Source organism: Phocoena sinus, chromosome 5 (genome assembly GCF_008692025.1).
Source record: "Phocoena sinus isolate mPhoSin1 chromosome 5, mPhoSin1.pri, whole genome shotgun sequence".
In the NCBI taxonomy this organism is placed as follows: domain Eukaryota; kingdom Metazoa; phylum Chordata; class Mammalia; order Artiodactyla; family Phocoenidae; genus Phocoena; species Phocoena sinus.
Genome location: NC_045767.1, coordinates 73,247,066 through 73,265,328, shown reverse-complemented (window position 1 = coordinate 73,265,328; position 18,263 = coordinate 73,247,066). Strand labels below are relative to the sequence as shown.

At 38.0% G+C, this 18,263-nt stretch overlaps 2 protein-coding genes across 3 annotated transcripts in view; both read left to right on the top strand.

Moving 5' to 3' along the window:
* Positions 1 to 5,514, top strand: part of SGCB (sarcoglycan beta) — a 22,340-nt gene extending 16,826 nt beyond the window's left edge. Inside the window, exon 6 of the mRNA XM_032632950.1 lies at positions 2,067 to 5,514. Within this exon, the coding sequence (XP_032488841.1) occupies positions 2,067 to 2,270 (204 nt within the window). The 3' untranslated portion in view covers positions 2,271 to 5,514. The remainder of the gene's footprint in view (positions 1 to 2,066) is intronic.
* Positions 5,439 to 18,263, top strand: part of LRRC66 (leucine rich repeat containing 66) — a 26,440-nt gene continuing 13,615 nt past the window's right edge. For both annotated transcript variants that reach the window (XM_032632949.1, XM_032632948.1), the window contains exons 1-3: positions 5,439 to 5,921; positions 8,670 to 9,170; positions 16,992 to 17,161. In XM_032632949.1, the coding sequence (XP_032488840.1) occupies positions 5,477 to 5,921; positions 8,670 to 9,170; positions 16,992 to 17,161 (1,116 nt within the window). In that variant the 5' untranslated portion in view covers positions 5,439 to 5,476. The remainder of the gene's footprint in view (positions 5,922 to 8,669; positions 9,171 to 16,991; positions 17,162 to 18,263) is intronic.

Genomic DNA, 18,263 nt, shown 5'->3' with positions numbered 1-18,263 from the left:
GAGGGATGAATTAGGAGAATGGGATTAACAGATACAAACTACTATATATAAAACAGATAAGCGGGGCTTCCCTGGTGGCGCAGTGGTTGAGAGTCTGCCTGCCGATGCAGGGGACACGGGTTCGTGCCCCGGTCCGGGAAGATCCCACATGCCGCATAGCGGCTGGGCCCGTGAGCCATGGCCGTTGAGCCTGCGCGTCCGGAGTCTGTGCTCCGCAATGGGAGAGGCCACAACAGTGAGAGCCCCGCGTACCGCAAAAAAAACAAAAAACAAAAAACAAAAAACAGATAAGCAACAAGAATTTAATAACCTATAATGGAAAATAACCTGAAAAAAAATATATATGACTGAATCACCTTGATGTACACCTGAAACTAACACAATATTGTAAATTAACTATACTTCAATTTAAAAAAAAAAAAAACTACTTTAGCAGCTTAAAGAAAGTAAAATTACATAACCACAAGAGGGCAGCGTTGGAACAAAACTTGAAAATTCCATATACTATCACTACATAGTCAATTAGCCATTTCCATTACTTCATAATCAACTTTCATTGCTTTAAATACCCTCTATAAGCTGATGACTCTCAACTTTGGAATTCCTTTCTCCTCTGAACTAAGTAAGATTCACATATCCAGCTGCCTTCTTACCTCTCCACTTCAATATCTAATAGGCATCCCAAACTCAAGAAGTCTAAAGTCTTCATATCCTCCTTCCCTCCCCAAACATGCATTTTTTCAGTGTTCCCATCTTGTTAAATGATACCCATTATTTCATCAGCAAAGCCTTTGGACTCTACCTTCAGAAGATGTACAGAGTCTGGCTGATTCTCACCACCACCACCGTGGTGTAAACCAGCATCGTTTCCTGCCTGCACTGCTAGAATAGCCTCCAAAGTGGTCTCCCTGCTTCGTCTTTCACCCCCGTATTCAGTTCTCTGTACAGCAGCCAGAGCGATCCTTTTTAAAAGATCGTCACTTCTCTGTTCAGAACCTTCCAAATGGCTTCCCATCTGATTCAGAATAAAAGCCAAAGTCCATTCCCTGGCCTTATGTGTCTGGCCCCTAGTTATTTCTTTGACTCATCTCCTACCTACCAGTCGACTCCCCCTCTCTGTCCTTCAACCACTCTGGCCTCCTCTCTGTTCCTAGAACACAAGGCACATCCTCACCTTGGGGCCTTTGCATATGTGCTTTCCTCTGCCCAGTTACCCACATGCTCTAGTCCCTCATGTCATCCAGTTTCCATCAGACTGTGACCTTATCAGAGAGGCCTTCCCTGTCACTCTCTCTCCGCTCACCCTGACTTGCTTTTCTCAGATGATGTCCTGTTTGTTTTACCTCTTCAGGTGTTTGTTGTCTCCCCCTCCCCAGTAAATGGGGACTTGGACTTTGCCTGTCTGTTGACTACTGCATCCCCAGCACCTAGAATAGTATCTGACACATAGGAGACCTTTAATAATTATTTGTTGAATGAATGAAAAGAAGAAGGGAGAGAGAGGGTTAGGAGTTCCAGAAAAGAGAGGGTCTGCGATACAAGAATGTTCCTGGGATAGTGGGCTTGAAGAAGAGAACTTCCAGGCAGTTTTCTTTGAGTGCCTGGGCTTCAAAATTGTATGGTTTGAATCTTCATTTCTGGTGTCACACAAAAACATTGGAAATTCAAATTACTTTTCTCTAGGAGAAAAACAGTCTTTTTCTTCTTAGCGTCAGAAATGTATCAATCAGCAAATTAGTTAAAACTCTCTTAGGAAATAATAAATGAAAATGATCTGAGACTTTATCAGTATTCGTCTTATTGTTCACTTAGGAATTTTGATATAATTTTTAACTAATTGAGAAATAAATTGTGTAACAAGTGTACTGATATACATTGTGAACAATCGCTAAGAGGTCACTAGGTGAATTTTGATTGGTTTTGGGTTTTCATTGTTGTTGTTTCGGTCATGACTTTTTCTTGCTGCCTGCTATTCTTGCTAATATTTCAGTGAGTGTTGTTTATTAATCTTGTTCTCGCCCTACTTGTGGATGCAAACAAGCCATATGTGAGTTTTCTCCTGATAGGAAAACAGCATCATCCTGAATGGAACTGTGGTGGTCAGCACAACTCGCCTCCCTAGTTCCTCCAGCGGAGACCAGTTTGGTGGTGGTGACTGGGTGCGCTACAAGCTCTGTATGTGCGCTGACGGAACCCTCTTCAAAGTACAGGTGACGGGCCAGAACATGGGCTGCCAGACCTCAGACAACCCCTGTGGAGACACTCACTAGAAGAACCCGAGAGGGCGTCAGTAGGTTCAGATCGTGACTTGACTTTTTTTTTTTCAGAGTAGGCATGCAAATCATGTTTTTACAGAGTTTGTGATAACTCGTAATTATTTTACCTGCAGAGCACTGCTGTTATCTATTATATAGTCTCCATGTTTAAAATAGTCTCAGAGAGCCTAAATTCTAATACATTTCATTAAGTTGCACTGATCTTCAATTTACAGTTCTCTAAAACGATTAAGAGAAGTGAATACAATCAATATTAATCTTTAAAGAAGTGTTTTTAAAATGCCACTTTTCCTTGTCTAAAGGCTAAAGGTCTGAAGCAACTGTTCAGACTCACTATAAGTAAGCGTTTGGTAACTAATGGGGATAGACCCACTTAAGACGTTTAAAGGTACACCATCAGTAAATGTTACATGCTCTGTCTTTTGGCTTCTAAGAGGAAAGACAGATTTTTTTTTTTTTTTCTTTGCGGTACGCGGGCCTCTCACCGATGCGGCCTCTCCCGCTGCGGAGCACAGGCTCTGGACACGCAAACTCAGCGGCCATGGCTCACGGGCCCAGCTGCTCCGCGGCACGTGGGATCCTCCCGGACCGGGCACGAACCCACATCCCCTGCATCAGCAGGCGGACTCTCAACCACTGCGCCACCAGGGAAGCCCGGAAAGACAGATTTTTAGTGCATTGACTTTCAGCCGTATTCTCACATGCAAGTGAGGTCATTAAAGAACTTCGCATATGGGAGTTAGTAAGAAACTATGGTTCCTCAGTTTTGCACTAGGAAGAAAATACTCTAATAGAATGTATACTCATTAAATATTGGTAAATATTGTGCTCCCAATGTGGTAGAAATTAAAGCACCATCTCAGCTTTAACTGTTAAATGATGATAGCTGTCATGTATTGAGCGTCTTAGAGTGCTAGGCATTGTCCTAGGCATCGCACATGGAATGTCTCTAATTCACACCACAGCTCCATAAGCAGGTGTTGTTATCCCAGTTTACCCATTAGGAAACTGAGGTTCAGAGAAGTTAAGAAACTTGCCTAATGTTACAGAGGAAATAGCATAGTTGGGATTGGAATTCAGGTGTGACTCAAACCTGGATGAACCTGTTTCTAAATACCGCATTCTTTTCACTATCTGCGCTGGAGTTTTAATTATTTAAAACTCTGCAAAGATGAACAAAGACTAATTCAGACTTACCTAGGCAGATAAGAAACAAAAAAACAGGTATGCTTACTCTAATTAAAAGGAAATAAATAAATCTCAGTCAAAAAACTGACCAATCACTGTCAGATTTTAAATTTTCTTAAGCCAATTCTAAAATATATTATAGAGAAATCAAATTGGCCTAGTTGTGGGTTACCCTCGTTTCCCAACTGGGGTACCTGAATGCGTAAAAGGGTTGCCAAGATATGTATACCCTCAGCCCTTGGGGCAGCACAGTGGGAAATGGGGAGGCCATGCCCCAGACGAGTCCTGCTGGCCCAGAATGGCTGGTGGATTTACCCCAGCAAGCCAGACAAACGTTACCCTTTTTAATATGTGCCATACCTTGAAAAAAAGTCAGGAAGCACTGGACTAAAGGGTACTAATGCAGGAAATAATATAAGTAATTTTCACATAAGTATGAGATTGACCTCTGCTCCTAACATCACCACCCGTTATAATGTTTTACAACCCTCAAGCCAGTTGATTTTTAAGGTGTTTTATATTTGACTTGAAAGGAACTCGCTGGTATTATTAAGATACACACAACATCAGGAAGAGAGACCTCAAAGTAGTGTGCTGTAAAATAGGCAGAAGAGATAAATCACAGGCCCCGTTCTGCATTCAAGTATAATATTCTGTCCTTGCCAGTTTGAACTATATACATAGGAAAATCGATACAAAAAAAAATTTGCATTCAGTATTGTCACAGTTCTCTCTGATAGAAAAACCAAATACTTTAGAGATTATGAGTAGTCATTAAAGTAGAGATTGACTGACTACCTACTACTGAGTGAAGTTTTTTTTTAAGTGAAGAAGAAAAGAGAGAGAGTGAAATTTATGACCTCTGGTTGTTATTTGTTGTAGTGATATTCAGAACCCATATGAATATATTCAGTATCATTTAATATCTGAATAATGTTCAGAAAAAATCCATTGGAATATTCGTTCAGATGCTCGGTGTATTTGTAAATTTTACATTCATTACTTGTCTGCTCTAGATTTGTTTTGAAAGTTTGTTTAGATAAATATTTTTACAAAAACCACAGAACACTCTGTTACAAAGTATTATTTATTGAATGTAATTCATGAAATAATCTATTTTTACTCCTCTTTGAGAAATACTTGTTTTTGATACATCTCCATTAAGTGCTTTGGATGTGAGAGAATATTTTGATGTTTTTACAGAACTGATTGTTAAGGTAACAGGTATAGTAATTTAGGACACTTCACAGGTAGCTTTTGTTTTTTCATTGAAATGTAGACCTGGGAAATTCCCTGGGAAGCAGAACAAGAACAAGCTGTCCATTTTACCTGTGACCTGTTTAGCGTAACAGTAAAGCCTCAGCTACTCATTCTCACCATCAGATGCTATTTTTCTATAAACTGAATTGTTAACTTTGCCTCTTCTGCTGTCATTCCTTCCCTCCATCAAGCGCTGATATGACAAGCAACAGACTTGGGGGAGGTAGAGGACAAAGGCAGCATCCCCAGAGATGGGGCAGACACATGCTTGTTTAAATAACTACAGTCCTTCAGAGGTGGATTATAATGACATGGGGGACAAATGAAATGAAAGCAAGGTATTTTAGGGGCTCTCTAATGGGCAGGTAGGAAGAATGCAAAAATTATACACAGTAGGGACTGTATGTGTGTTCCGTAACATTTAAAAATATACTTATTTGTATTCTTTTTGCATTGAGAAAACAAATTGTGTGTGATAGTTTTGAATGAAAAGTGGAAGTTCTACGTGATAGTTTTGAATGAAAAGTGGAAGTTCTACCTAGTTTTTGAGTGAATTTTTTTAAAGATCATGAGAATGTTACGGTGCTAAACTTGACAAAAAAAAAAGAACATTGAAATGCTGATAATTTTAGTAATCTTTTTTAAAGCACTGAGGGGGCAAAGATTACAAATTATGCCGTAGAAAAATAAACCTATGAATGTGTCGAGTTACCAATTTGACTTTCAGTTGATTCAGTTTGTAATAACTATTAATGACCTCTGTTTACAATAAAGATTCTGTAAAATTGTTTGCTGTTAATTTTTTAATTGTTAAAATATTAGCAGGTTTCTACTTATATAAATGTGCTGAATCTAAATACAGCTTGAGAATTGGACGCCGCCAGTATTTATGTAATCTCTCTGGAATCCTGGAGCTCAGAGTTAGAAGTTGTACAGACCCAGTCTGGAAACTCCTACCCTCTGCATTGCAGAAGGCCTCGCTCTGTTGGCTTTTCCCCCAGTATCCCAGGGGAATGTGCACCGCTGTCTGTTGCTGTCACCTCTGCAAGAGGCCAGAGCTTGGAGATGAAAGGGTTGAAGGTTTGCCACAGGGCAGGCTCCAGGGCAGATGGGTGGAGCCTCAAAGGCTCAAGTCTAAAATCCCCACCTGGCTTGATTCAGAGAGAGATCCATGTGAAAAATCCCTAAGGACCAAAGGTATGCCTTAAAAACAGTGTTACTGTTGTGTTCTTTCTACATCTTAGCAAAACTAGCCTCTCCTGCTTTTTTTCTTCCAACTGTTGTAACTTCTGTTTCTTTTATATAGGAATGAACTCTTCATTTCCTTTCTACTTTGTTTTTTCTACTGCCTTCTCCCTGTCTCACTGTCTGACACACCCAGTATTTCTGCTCCCTCATACTTCAGCTTGAATATGTCCATTTAAAGATTTACATTCCACGTAATTGTCTCCAATATCCTCAGAAAAATTTTCTAGAGTTCTCAGGTGTTCCTTACCTAATACATATGTTTGTTTTATATATATATAATATTTTTTTTAATTTACAAACGAATACCTTTCACTTTATGCCATAAGATTATCCTTATCCAGCTGTTTTGAACTCAAAACTGTTAGTTATAGATAAATCTCTTCAACTTAGAAAGAATCAGGTCAGTGAAAGTATTACTTAAGTCCCCTTAAGAAGAAGTTTTTTCCAACCACGTTTCTCTTCAGTATTGTAGTGTGCCTATGAATGATGAATCTTTTTTTGTTGCTGACGTTGTTACATTAGCTTGCTATATAATTACATATGTAATGATTGCAGCTTTGAATATGGTAACAAATATCTTTCTGACTCTACAAATTAATTGAATTTCTGGTATTGCATAAGAGGCACACTTTAAAAATAAATCACTCCTCCATGCTGTAGGGCACCTTTGCAGTTCATAGCCACGTGTACCCGAACTTAGATGCCCTTCAAAATATGGCAGATTTGACCTTGTATGAAACCAAAGTTTAAAAAGTTACATGGTAAATTTCATCCATTGCATGCATTCATTTATCCAAGCAGAGCATAACCCTATGACAGACTGCAGACTATTAAAAATATAAAACATGGGCGAAAATATATACATACATAGATGAGATAAATAGATGATAGATAGGTAGATAATACAGATATAGCCCTATATATAGATATATAGATAGCATAGTCCTATGACAGACTAAAGACTATTAAAAATATAAAACATGGGGGGAAGTTATATATATATGTATGTATGTATGAAAACATGGCCCTTACCATCTGGGAGCTTATAGTCTTTTGGGCTGTTTAAAACAGACACAATGCAAAGCAATAGCCATACAGGACAGTACTGATATTCTGTCAAACTGAATGTTACTAACATGCATTCATTCATTCAATAAATATTTACTGAAAGATTTCTGAACAAAATAGAGGCCAAAGCAGGAAGAAGGGTCTTCAGGTCATAGGATTTGTGATGGATCTGGAAGGACATATGTAGGATTTGGACTGAGGAGAGGAAAAGGCATTGGGCTTGGAATTGGAGTGAAGTAAAAGCTAATTTTTGCATGAGATCTACATATATACCGAGGTGCACAAGCCCCATCTTGTAGTTGCTCCACATGTACTTTTAAAACTAGTTCATGAACTTAGGTAAATAATACAAAGCCTGGGATGCCAACCTGAGGGATTTGGACTGTAGGCACTGCAGAGCCCTTTAAGGATTCTGAATGAGGATATGATATGGGAAAACAGTACTATTGGGAAGCAATCCTTTGGAATTTCATTGGATGAAGCAAGAAGGAAAATTGAAAGGCAGTGACAGGAAAACCAGTTAGCCCATTCTAGTATTGCAGATTAGTGATGAGAACTAGAGTGGTGCCATTTGCCATTGGAACAGAACAGAAGGGACAATTTGCTGTAAACCTATGTGCCGAGTAATGTGGTTATTTGTACACACACTGATTTTTTAATGGAATTTAGTAATTAAAACAAATAACAAAAAAGTTATTCATCTACTCTTTTGTTGTTTTTTATTGGAGTATAATTGCTTTACAATGGTGTGCTAGTTTCTGCTTTATAACAAAGTGAATCAATTATACATATACATATGTTCCCATATGTCTTCCCCCTTGCATCTCCCTCCCTCCCACCATCCTTATCCCACCCCTCCTCATCTACTCTTAACATTGTTTTTTGTGCATACATTCAGGCATTGTGATTTGTAGATACTTGTTTTAAAGCTTTCAATTGCTTCTCAAGAATCTTTGGGGAAAAAGATACTTGAGTTTCTGTATCTAATTATATCTTCATGGGTCCTAGGGAGAGCATCCTTTTCATAACCCATTTTTTTTTAACGTAGATATCTAAATGGTTTCAAGTGGATTTGAAAAGCCGCAAAGACAAAGCTTGTAGTTCTTCTAGTCATTAAAAAAAATCGAGTCTCTTTCATGAGTTGAACTTTCCACCGATACAGTTCCACGGTTTGGTGTAACTGTATGGCTTGTCACTCATGTGATAAAGCACATGGCTGATTACCGTGCTGTAAAATAAGGATAATAGACTTTGCTCGGTACTGAAGACCAGGAAGGAAGCAGAGAAGTTTTTAATCTTGGTAGGTTTCCCTCATTCCAAAGCAGACTGCAGGGTGAGTAATCCTGGAAAAGCAGACACAGGTGAGGCCCAAGTGAGTACACATTTTCTGACAACTCAGGAGGGGTTCTTTCTTTAAAACTGTGGCATAAATGTAATTTTACACTATAGCTGTTCACCATTTTGGTAGCTACATTTTGCCCCACTGTCTAAGAAATCAAACATCCGTGTAAATTGGCAATCAAGGCAAGATAACTTTCCTGAATCTTAAATTGAAAATTAAAATTTCTGCTTATTTGCTATTAGTTTTTACATAAGTTATTTTGAATAAGTCAATTTTTCTTTCTCCAGGCATTATGAAAAACCTACGTCTCAGAGTCGTTACCATGGTTATAGGTCTTTATTTTACTGACACAATGACAAACCCATCAAGAAAAAGCAGTATTTTATTCAATTCCAAGTGCCAATGGAACGGATATCTTCTGACAAATTGTTCTTTTGCTGGAAAGCATGAAATACCTGTGGACATATCACAGATAGCAGCCATAGTGGATGTAAGTTCCAGTTTCTTTAGGGTTCTCTTACAAACTCACATGAAAAAAGAAGAATGGAATATAAGACACCTGGACCTCAGTAACAATCTCATATCGAAAATAACCTTAAGCTCTCTTGCACATTTTCATGCTTTGGAAATATTAAACCTCAGCAACAACGCCATTCACTCCGTGTCATTGGATCTACTCAGTTTCAAGTCCTTGTGGGTGAAACGCCACAGAGGCAGCTTGAGAAATGGGCTTCCATTTCTAAAGTTGCTCATTCTTCAAAGAAATAAACTCAGTGACATTCCCAAGGGTAAGTACAACTTTAAAAGATGGACTAGACCAAGAAACAATGAATATGTGGAGAGCTAATGTTTTATGTCAATAAGAATTCCAGGTTTGTTTTCAGTTTCAAGGAAAGAGCTGAAAGTAAAGCAGTTGGATCAGAGCAAATATAATAAAAGGAGTTTCTTAGTGGAATTTTAAGTTATAATATGTGGAATTTAAAGTCAATGTAATTTAATCTCCCATTGCTATAACTTACATTAATCTTATATGGATTTGTCAAGAGATACTAAGAAGTATTTAAGTACTAAATAATAATGTGTGATTTTAAATTACCTACTTTGATTTATATTTTTTTTACTAATTACAGAAAAGCACTGAGAAATAAGTAGTTCAGATACTTTTAATACGTAACAATGCAAATTAAGTGTTGCCATATTTATAATTTTTATTTTTACAGAATACATTTTACATCTTCTTATCTGGTTTTCCTCCAAATGTAGACTACATATATGCTAATATTATATATAAACTTCCTTATTATCAAATCAAAGTAGGACTCCTTATCAGAACTCCACATACCCTCCTATTATAATAAATTCTCATCCATTCCAACACTCAATAATCTACATTTTGGAGTTCCTTAAGTAATCCACCAATGTTTTATTTAGAAAATGTATCAGATTCATAAGCCAGAGCTTCCTTTTTATATTCAGGAGTGCTAGACAGTTTCCTTTCCCTGTCTATTTTCAGTCTTGGTCACTCTTTGCTAAGTACTTACTTTATATAAGATCTTATGCTAAAAATAGAAAGTGTAAGGATTTTGTCATTTTTCTCCATCTCAAATTATGCATATTTAGTTTTTCTCATTTTCAGTTCTTTCATTTCATGCCTTTATTTTTTTGTTTTTTCATTTATTTTTTGCTCTTTCTCCAGTATCTTGTTTTAAGCATAATTTTGACTATAATAGCCTGGCAGGTGAAGGGACTACTATTTCAGTCACCACAGCAGCAGAATTGTGTGAGAAGGACAGGAGTCTTCTCTCCCTGAACTTTCCCATAAAAGCAGTGTATAGTATTTTCAGTGCAAAGTGTAAACTAATTGCGTTTTATTTTATGATTTTTATCATATTGTTCTTATTACAAAAGGAATGCCTGTTTTTTGTAAAACATTAGGAATTAAAGAAAAATGTAAAGGGAAACATTAAAGTCCCTCATGTAATATGTATTCTTCAAGTTTATTCTTTATGCCTACATATATATTTTTCTTTCAAAATTGGATTTACTGTCCATAATATTTCATAACATAATTTTATATCACAGAATATTTTGAACATCTTTACATAATTAAGCAATCTCATAAATAATATTTTAAATAGTTGAAAATTTTAATATATTATAATCTGTTCAATCAAACAACATTTAGATTATTTCCATTTTGTTTGCTATAACTCTGACGAACATCATTAAAGCTACACATATCCACATGATATAACTGTGTTTGCTAACTAGTATGGTAGATGTGAATCTCAACCCACAAATTCAAGTGTACTAGAGATATAACCTTCTACTGTTTATAACTCAGCACAGTTTCTGATTCTGAGCCCCCATTTTGCTAGCGTCAGTTGTGGTGGGATGTACGGGTACTTACACTTAACATCAGTTTTTCATGGGCTTTCCTTTATCTTTTCCTAGATTTATACCGCAGCTCTAGAATCTTATACCCTGACAAGGCTTCAAAGTGTGTGTGTGTGTGTGTGTGTCTGTGTGTGTGTGTCCCTTACCGCCTCTAGCCAGAGAATGTTTCTTTTCAGTCTTTCAGTTTGGAGAAAATTCTTACCTGCTTTTGTTTCTTCAAAACTCTCTATCTAGATCTAGAAATTCCTTTTCTCTAAAGATTCAGGCCTTTGGAAAACAAAAGCCAAAAAGACTTGTAGTCGCCTCTGCTTGCCTCTGCTTTCTACCTTGCCATGTGCCTCCCCTGGAACAATTAACATAGAGCTTTTACTTTCTGCTTGAACGGAAAGGACACAAGGAAAATAGAGACAGGTAAAAGCTTAATATGTCAAAATATTATTCCACCATAACAGTGGATAGAGAAACGCTGACTATATCTCCTTAAGGCAGATGAATTCTCTAGAGCTAACTGGAGGTTAGGAGGAATACATTCATTTAACGACCAAATATCCCTATAAAATGCAGATGTAGTCCCATCCTCCTTTCCCAAGTTAAACTTCTACCTCCCAGAATATCAGGAAATATGTTAAGCTTGCCAAGGAGGGGATAAAAAGATGTGAAATGAGTAAATCCTTTATCTGAAATTCTGATGGAATTCTAGCAAATAAAACCATGGAGAGATGAATGAAACAGATTGATGATGGAGGTCCACTGTAAGCCCTGAATCTATTTGGATGTAGTTCAGAGTTCTTTTCTCCATAGCATTTTGGGGTTTGTTTTCCTGTAATCATCATACACTTTCAGTTCTTATTAGGGACTAGAGTCCCCTCTGGCGTCCCGTCCCATTTTATGATTCTGTGACTATGGCTGGGTAACTCTGACGTTGAAATCCCATTTTCGAGGGAAAAAGCTGGTAAGAGAGGTGCTCCCTGAAGTGCCATCCTATTCCTGACCTTTGTTCTTTTTTGATTCCTTTATCCTATGCCTTTTTAAAGGAAATGTCTAGATAATGTAATATTTACTCAGAACTGTGAGGATTAAAGGAAAGATGTATCTTAAGAACCTAACTTAACACAGTATTTGGCATCATAAACAGTAGCTATTAAAATGTGAAAAGTACTTCATAAACTTCTGAAGTACTTTGCAAATATTAGTTATTATTACTCTTGGCACAAATTGAGAATAACAGTCTTTTAGAAACAAATGATAAATTTGTTTTTGTCCGAATCTCAAGCTATCTTTTAAAATGTTAAATAATTATTGCAGTAGATGTGACTCCTAGCCCACTATAATTCATAAGCAGAGAATCATTTGTATCTATTTACACAGGTGTTTGCACTCATCTAAAGATAATGATTAATTAGAGATTTCTCAGAAAGCGGCAATCAAGCAATTGGCCTATAGCACCTTTATAAATCATGTTTCACATATCTTAATATGGTGACAGTTTATAGAGCCAGTGAAAAGTTGCTTTGACTGTGGAAAGCCCATTTTTGTAAGGGTGAAAGATCACATTGACTAACCAGCTCAGTGTCAGCTGATTTCCTTTCTTGATGCTGATCATCTGTGATGTTACCAATAAGCTTCATGTTGGGAAAACACCCAGAGGAGGTACTGGCCAGTGCAATTCACAAAACAGAAGCCAGCCATGATTTTAACCTTCATGACCATATTCCTCCCATATTCTTGGAGTACAGCATTAATAATGGAAAAATCAGTTTTAAAAAATTGAGAACAAGGGGATTGGTCTCCAGTTAAACTATCCCACTTTCATCAAACAGTATTTCTGGAGTGCCCACAAAGTGCCTGAAAACGTATCAGCACCAACATCTTACTGAGTTTCCAGTTAGGTTGAAAGACCAGATGTGACAGCCTCACATTAACATACTAAATTCCAGAATCCAAGAATACTCCTCAACATTGATTTGCCATGCAAAATATGTAAAAGAACATATTCTCTTATTGAGAAACACAGCCAAGTGTCATAGAAGAGTTTACCCAAATTTTCCAACTCCATCTTGAGAGACTGCCAAACAAAAAGGTCATTTGCAGGACTCCACCAGTTCTCTTAATAACATTGAACCTTAATTCTCTAAAATTGGAAGTAAAAGGAAAATCTTCATGTGGGAGGAGTAACTGAACTTCACAGTCTTAATTCCCATGTGCAGAAGTTTCCCTTCTTCTTGGGGATCTTAGCTTGATATTAAGAAGGGAATCAAATAAGAGGATATTCTTATAACTCTCCATGTTCAAAATCCCCCCCATGCTTGGGCATGTTCTGGTCCCACTCTTCCTATTTACTCTTTTACTTTATCTTTTATACGCCTTGTATTACTCTATTTGCTTGTTTATTGACCTTAAGCAAGTCACTTAACCTATAAAACTTCCTGGTCCTTATCTTTAACTGGAGATAGTGATATATACAGGGTTGATGTGAGGGTTAGAGATAGCATTTGTAAAAACTATAACACACAGAGTGATGACATATATAAAACATCTCTCATTGTACCTCGTACATAACAGGTGCTCAAAAAGTGTTAGTTCTCCTTTAGGGCCATTTGATCAGCCTGAGATCTAATTCTGTTTCCCATCCTAGTCTTTGCTATAATAGTCATCACCTCCTTGATTTCTGGTACAATGAGTAACCGAAGGTGATTTTCATTCTCTTTCTACAACTGTTCAGAGTTTGTATAAAGTTCAGAGTGCTCACCAACAATCTTACACTACAGTTCATACTTCTGTAGGCCTGTATAATGATGGAGGCCCCTGATTCTCCATGTTCTGAGTGCTCTGGTCTGTCCTCTGAACCACACTGACTTGTGAGACCATCACCACTATCAAGATAACTATCCACCACCCCCCAGAATTTCCTCATGCCTCTCTGCAATCGATCTTTCCCACCCATCATCTCTCCCCTGCCCAAGTAGCCACTGATCTTCTTTCTGTCACTATCGATTCATTTGCATTTTCTATAATTTTATATAAATGCAATCACTCAACACATTCTTTTATTTTTGATGTATCTTCTTTCATTCATGTCGTTGTATGTATTAAAAGTGCATTCCTTTTTATTTCTGAGTAGAATTTCATTGTGTGGATACTCTCATTTACCTGTCAGCAGACACTTGGGCTGTCTTTTTTGGTATGACAAATAAAACTGCTAGCTAAAGGGATGGAGAAAGATACGCCATTAGAGAAACACTAATCTAAGGAAAGGTGGAGTAGCCATGTTAATTTCAGACAAAGGAGACTTCAGGGATAAAGAAAGCACTACTTAATGATAAAGGGATCAGTTCTTGAAGGGGATATAATAATTCTAACGTGAATACACCTAACAATAGATTGTCAAAATATGTGAGGAAAAACCTGGCAGAACTGTACAGAGAAGTGAGCAAATCTGTTACCAAACCTAACTTGTGTCTGCTGGCCCGATGTGCAACAAAGCCGATCTACGGACACCGGGTTGTGGTGAAGGAAAGCACAGACAGCATTTACCTCAGGAAGGAGAGGAAGGAGAGGAAGGAGAACAGGCAACTCACGCTCACATGGCCTGAACTCCTCGACGGTTTTCGGAGTAGAGTTTTTAAAGACAGGGTGAGGGAGAGGGTCACAGGGTGTGTGATCCGCTCACGCCCAATTCTCTGATTGGTTGATGGCAAAGAAACAGGGTGATGTTTCAGGAATCATCAACCTTCTGGTTCCAACCATGGAGTCTATGTGCTCATGGGGTCAGCATGCAGTTAACTTCCTCCACCCGGTGGGGTCTTAGTATCTGCAAAACAGCTCAAGGCTGTGACTCAGGGTATTATCTATACCCTTGAGGAAGAACTAAAGGTCATTGACTTTTTTTTATAGCTAAACTATTATTTTTCTTAATTGAAGTATAGTTGATTCACAATGTTGTGCCAATCTCTGCTGTACAGCCAAGGGACTCAGTTATACACTTATGTACATTCTTTTCTTATGTTCTTTTCCATTATGGTTTATCACAGGATACTGAATATAGTTCCCTGTGCGATACTGTAGGACCTTGTTGTTTATCCATTCTAAAGGTAATAGTTTGCATTTACCAACCCCAAACTCCCCCAGTCCATCCCTCTCCCTCCCCCACTCTCCCTGGGCAACCACAAGTCTGTTTCTGTTTTGTAGATAGGTTCATTTGTGCCATATTTTAGATTCCACATATAAGTGATATCACGTATTTGTCTTTCTCTTTCTGACTTACTTCACTTAGTATGATAATCTCTAGTTGCATCATGTTGCTGGAAATGGCATTATTTCATTCTTTTTTATGGCTGAGTAATATTCCATTGTATATATGTACCACATCTTCTTTATCCATTCCTCTGTCAGTGGACATTTAGGTTGCTTCCATGTTTTGGCTCTTGTGAACAGTGCTGCTATGAACACAGGGGGGCATGTATCTTTTTGAATTATAGTTTTGTCTGCATGTATTCTCAGGAGTTGGATTGCTGGACCATATGGTCATTCTATTTATATAAACTATTATTATTTTGTCTTGCTTGACTGTTTTCCTTTGTTTCTACATTTTGTCACTTCTGTGATTGAATTTGCTCTTTGGAACTTGGGGAAGCCCTAGGAGGCTAAAGCTTTTCTACAAATGAGAGGCCAGGGACACAGGGGTCTATCCCTGAGAAGGCCCTGCAAGGTCCAGCTCCATTTCAAATCCACTGTTACAGTTGGAGATTTCAACACCCCCCTGTCCATTGATAGAGAGCAAACTAGGCATGGTCTCCCTCTCCACTGAACTCCTGGGGTACTTATTCAATTCAATTAAGTACTAGATATGATAGGGACCACGAGCTCACATCCCTGTACAGGTCAGGCAATTATCATGAAAATGTTAAGAAACTTCTTTCATATCAGCTTCTGTGTTGCATTTTTTTCTCAAGACCCATACATTTGCATATTAAAACACGTAGGAATAACTTTTTCTTGTGTGTTTATCTTATCACGCAACCAGACACAAAGTTTCTCTGCTGTCTTTGTCCTCAGCACTAAGTACCGTGCTCATAATATTTTGACTGAGCTGTCGTCCTTGCAGTCTCTTGCTTAGTCTGTACAGCTGAAATGAGCAAATGAGAACATAGATGTGCAGCCATTTCATTTAGGTCATCATGTCTCTGCATAATTAGTCTTACGGTAAGTACTGATAGTTTGCAGATAGTAGACAAGGAATAAACCCTTCTGGAATTGAACCAACCTGATCTGCTATGTAGTAGTTTGTTAAAGACACAGACTACGTGTGAGAACAGAGCAGAAGGAAATGTAAAAATTCAGGGCTTCCACATGAGACTCATATGGGAACTCAGATTTGGAAGACTGCTATGGCTGGCATATCATTCTCAACCTTTACCTTCAGTGCCAAATGGGCCTCATGGTTACTTCTGGAATCAAGTGAAATACAAAGGCAGAGACCAAAACTCAATTATATTATTTTGCCAGAAACTGAAACCTCTAGCTCTAACATATTACCTTTGAAAAATATAAAAAATAGTTATAATATCAACGATAAGTAGTTAAAGGATACAGCTACAAAATAGAATGAGGACATCTTAAAAGGGGAAGAATTCATCCATGTAAATAAAGCATCAAAACAACTTTTTCCCCTATAACGATAGCAAGATCATCCAGTTTTACCCATAGTTCAATCAAATAAGCAAGTATCATATTTACCGTTTCATTCAATCAAGGTTAGATTTTTGATTGATGCTTTTATTATAAAATTAGCACATGTTAATTCAAAGGAAGAATTCAAAAGTGTATAAAATCGAAGCATAGTTTCACCTCCCTCCACCATCCTACTTCTAAGTGTAGCTACCACTGGTAGCTTAGTTCATCTCCTTCCAGGCCTTCTTCTCTGCTCGCTTGAAACATATGTGTATGTTTGCATGTGGCCTTTTTTTCCCAAGAACATTGGAATTATACTCTACTTTCCTGCAACTTAGCTTTTCCTTCCTGTTTAGTTGTTTCACGTTGATCCATCCCATTCTCTTTTAAGACTACGCAGTATTGTGTAGTATTGATATACCATCCTTTGCCCATTTCTCTGTCGTGAACCATTTAAGTTGTGTCCAGTTTTCCACCATTACAAACAATGCTGCAGTAAGTACCACCAACTGATATTTCAAGTTGCTTTTTAATTTTAACAGGGCTGTGGAAACTGAAGTCATTACGGAGTTTGGATCTATCATTCAATGGGATAACGCAAATTGGTTTGTCTGATTTTCATAACTGCCTGCAACTAGAAAGCCTCCATTTAAAGAGCAACAAGATATTCAGAATTCATCCAGAAGCCTTCAAGGACCTAAAAAAATTACAGGTTAGAAAATAGTGTTTATAATATTTCTAATATGCAGAACTATAGGCAATTCTATTAGAAGAATACTTCCATTGAAGAGTTTCTTCATGCCCAGTAGTACTGGCTACCAATCAAAAAATATAAGTCTATTTTAAGATGCCCCTAAAAGAGCTGAAGTCTCTCTCTTGCCTCAGAAATCCAAGGCCTCAGTAGTGGACATGAATGTGGACATTTTATTTGAACATGTATGCTCAGCAGCAAGGATTGGTTCATTATTTTTCCTAAATCTAATGAAACCCAATTCCAAGCTTCCACTTACCAGTTGGCAAGAAATTAAATCTCGGTTATTAGCAAGGCTCCCTCCCTGAACTACAGGGTCAATCAAAGGTCCCTGGGGTTTTATGCAATTTGGGACTCTATGGGCCTAAATGGGCTCTACACCCCATAGAGCCCAGGACCACATGGGCCTCTGAAGGCCAGTGACCCTGATGCTTCCACACCAAAATTGGGCACAGAATAATACAAATCATAATGATATCAACTCATCTTTGCATCCCACTTACCACGTGCCACACGCAGTTCTAAACATCAGAGCCAGGTTGGGGGGATCGACGTCACATTTTGGAGGCATGGTGCCTGTCTCTCGGGCACCTTGCAGTGAATCTCACCGAGGTCCTGCCAGCTGGGAGTGTGAGTAACCCCTAGGGCCCTGCTCCAGCTTTGGCAGCTTCAGCCCCTTCTCCTCCTAGCCCCTTCCTCCTCTCTCCTCCTCTATGAGGAGATATTGTAAAATCTCCCCTCAGTGCTCCTTTAGAAACACCAGGACCTAGAGATGGCTTAGGAGAAGCTTGAATCCCCTGTCCCCATAACCTGCACCACACCCCCCCATTCTTTATATAGGCCGGTATCATCCAATAAAGCATAATGTGGGCCACATATGTAACTTTAGATGTTCTCGGTAACTAGATTTAAGAAGTAAAAATAAGCAGGTGAATTTAATTTTACTAATATATTTTGTAACCCAATATATCCATATATTATCTTTTACACATGTAGTCAATGTAAAAATTATTAATGAGATATTTTCCATTCTCTTTTTTCATACTAAGTCTTCAAAGCCCTG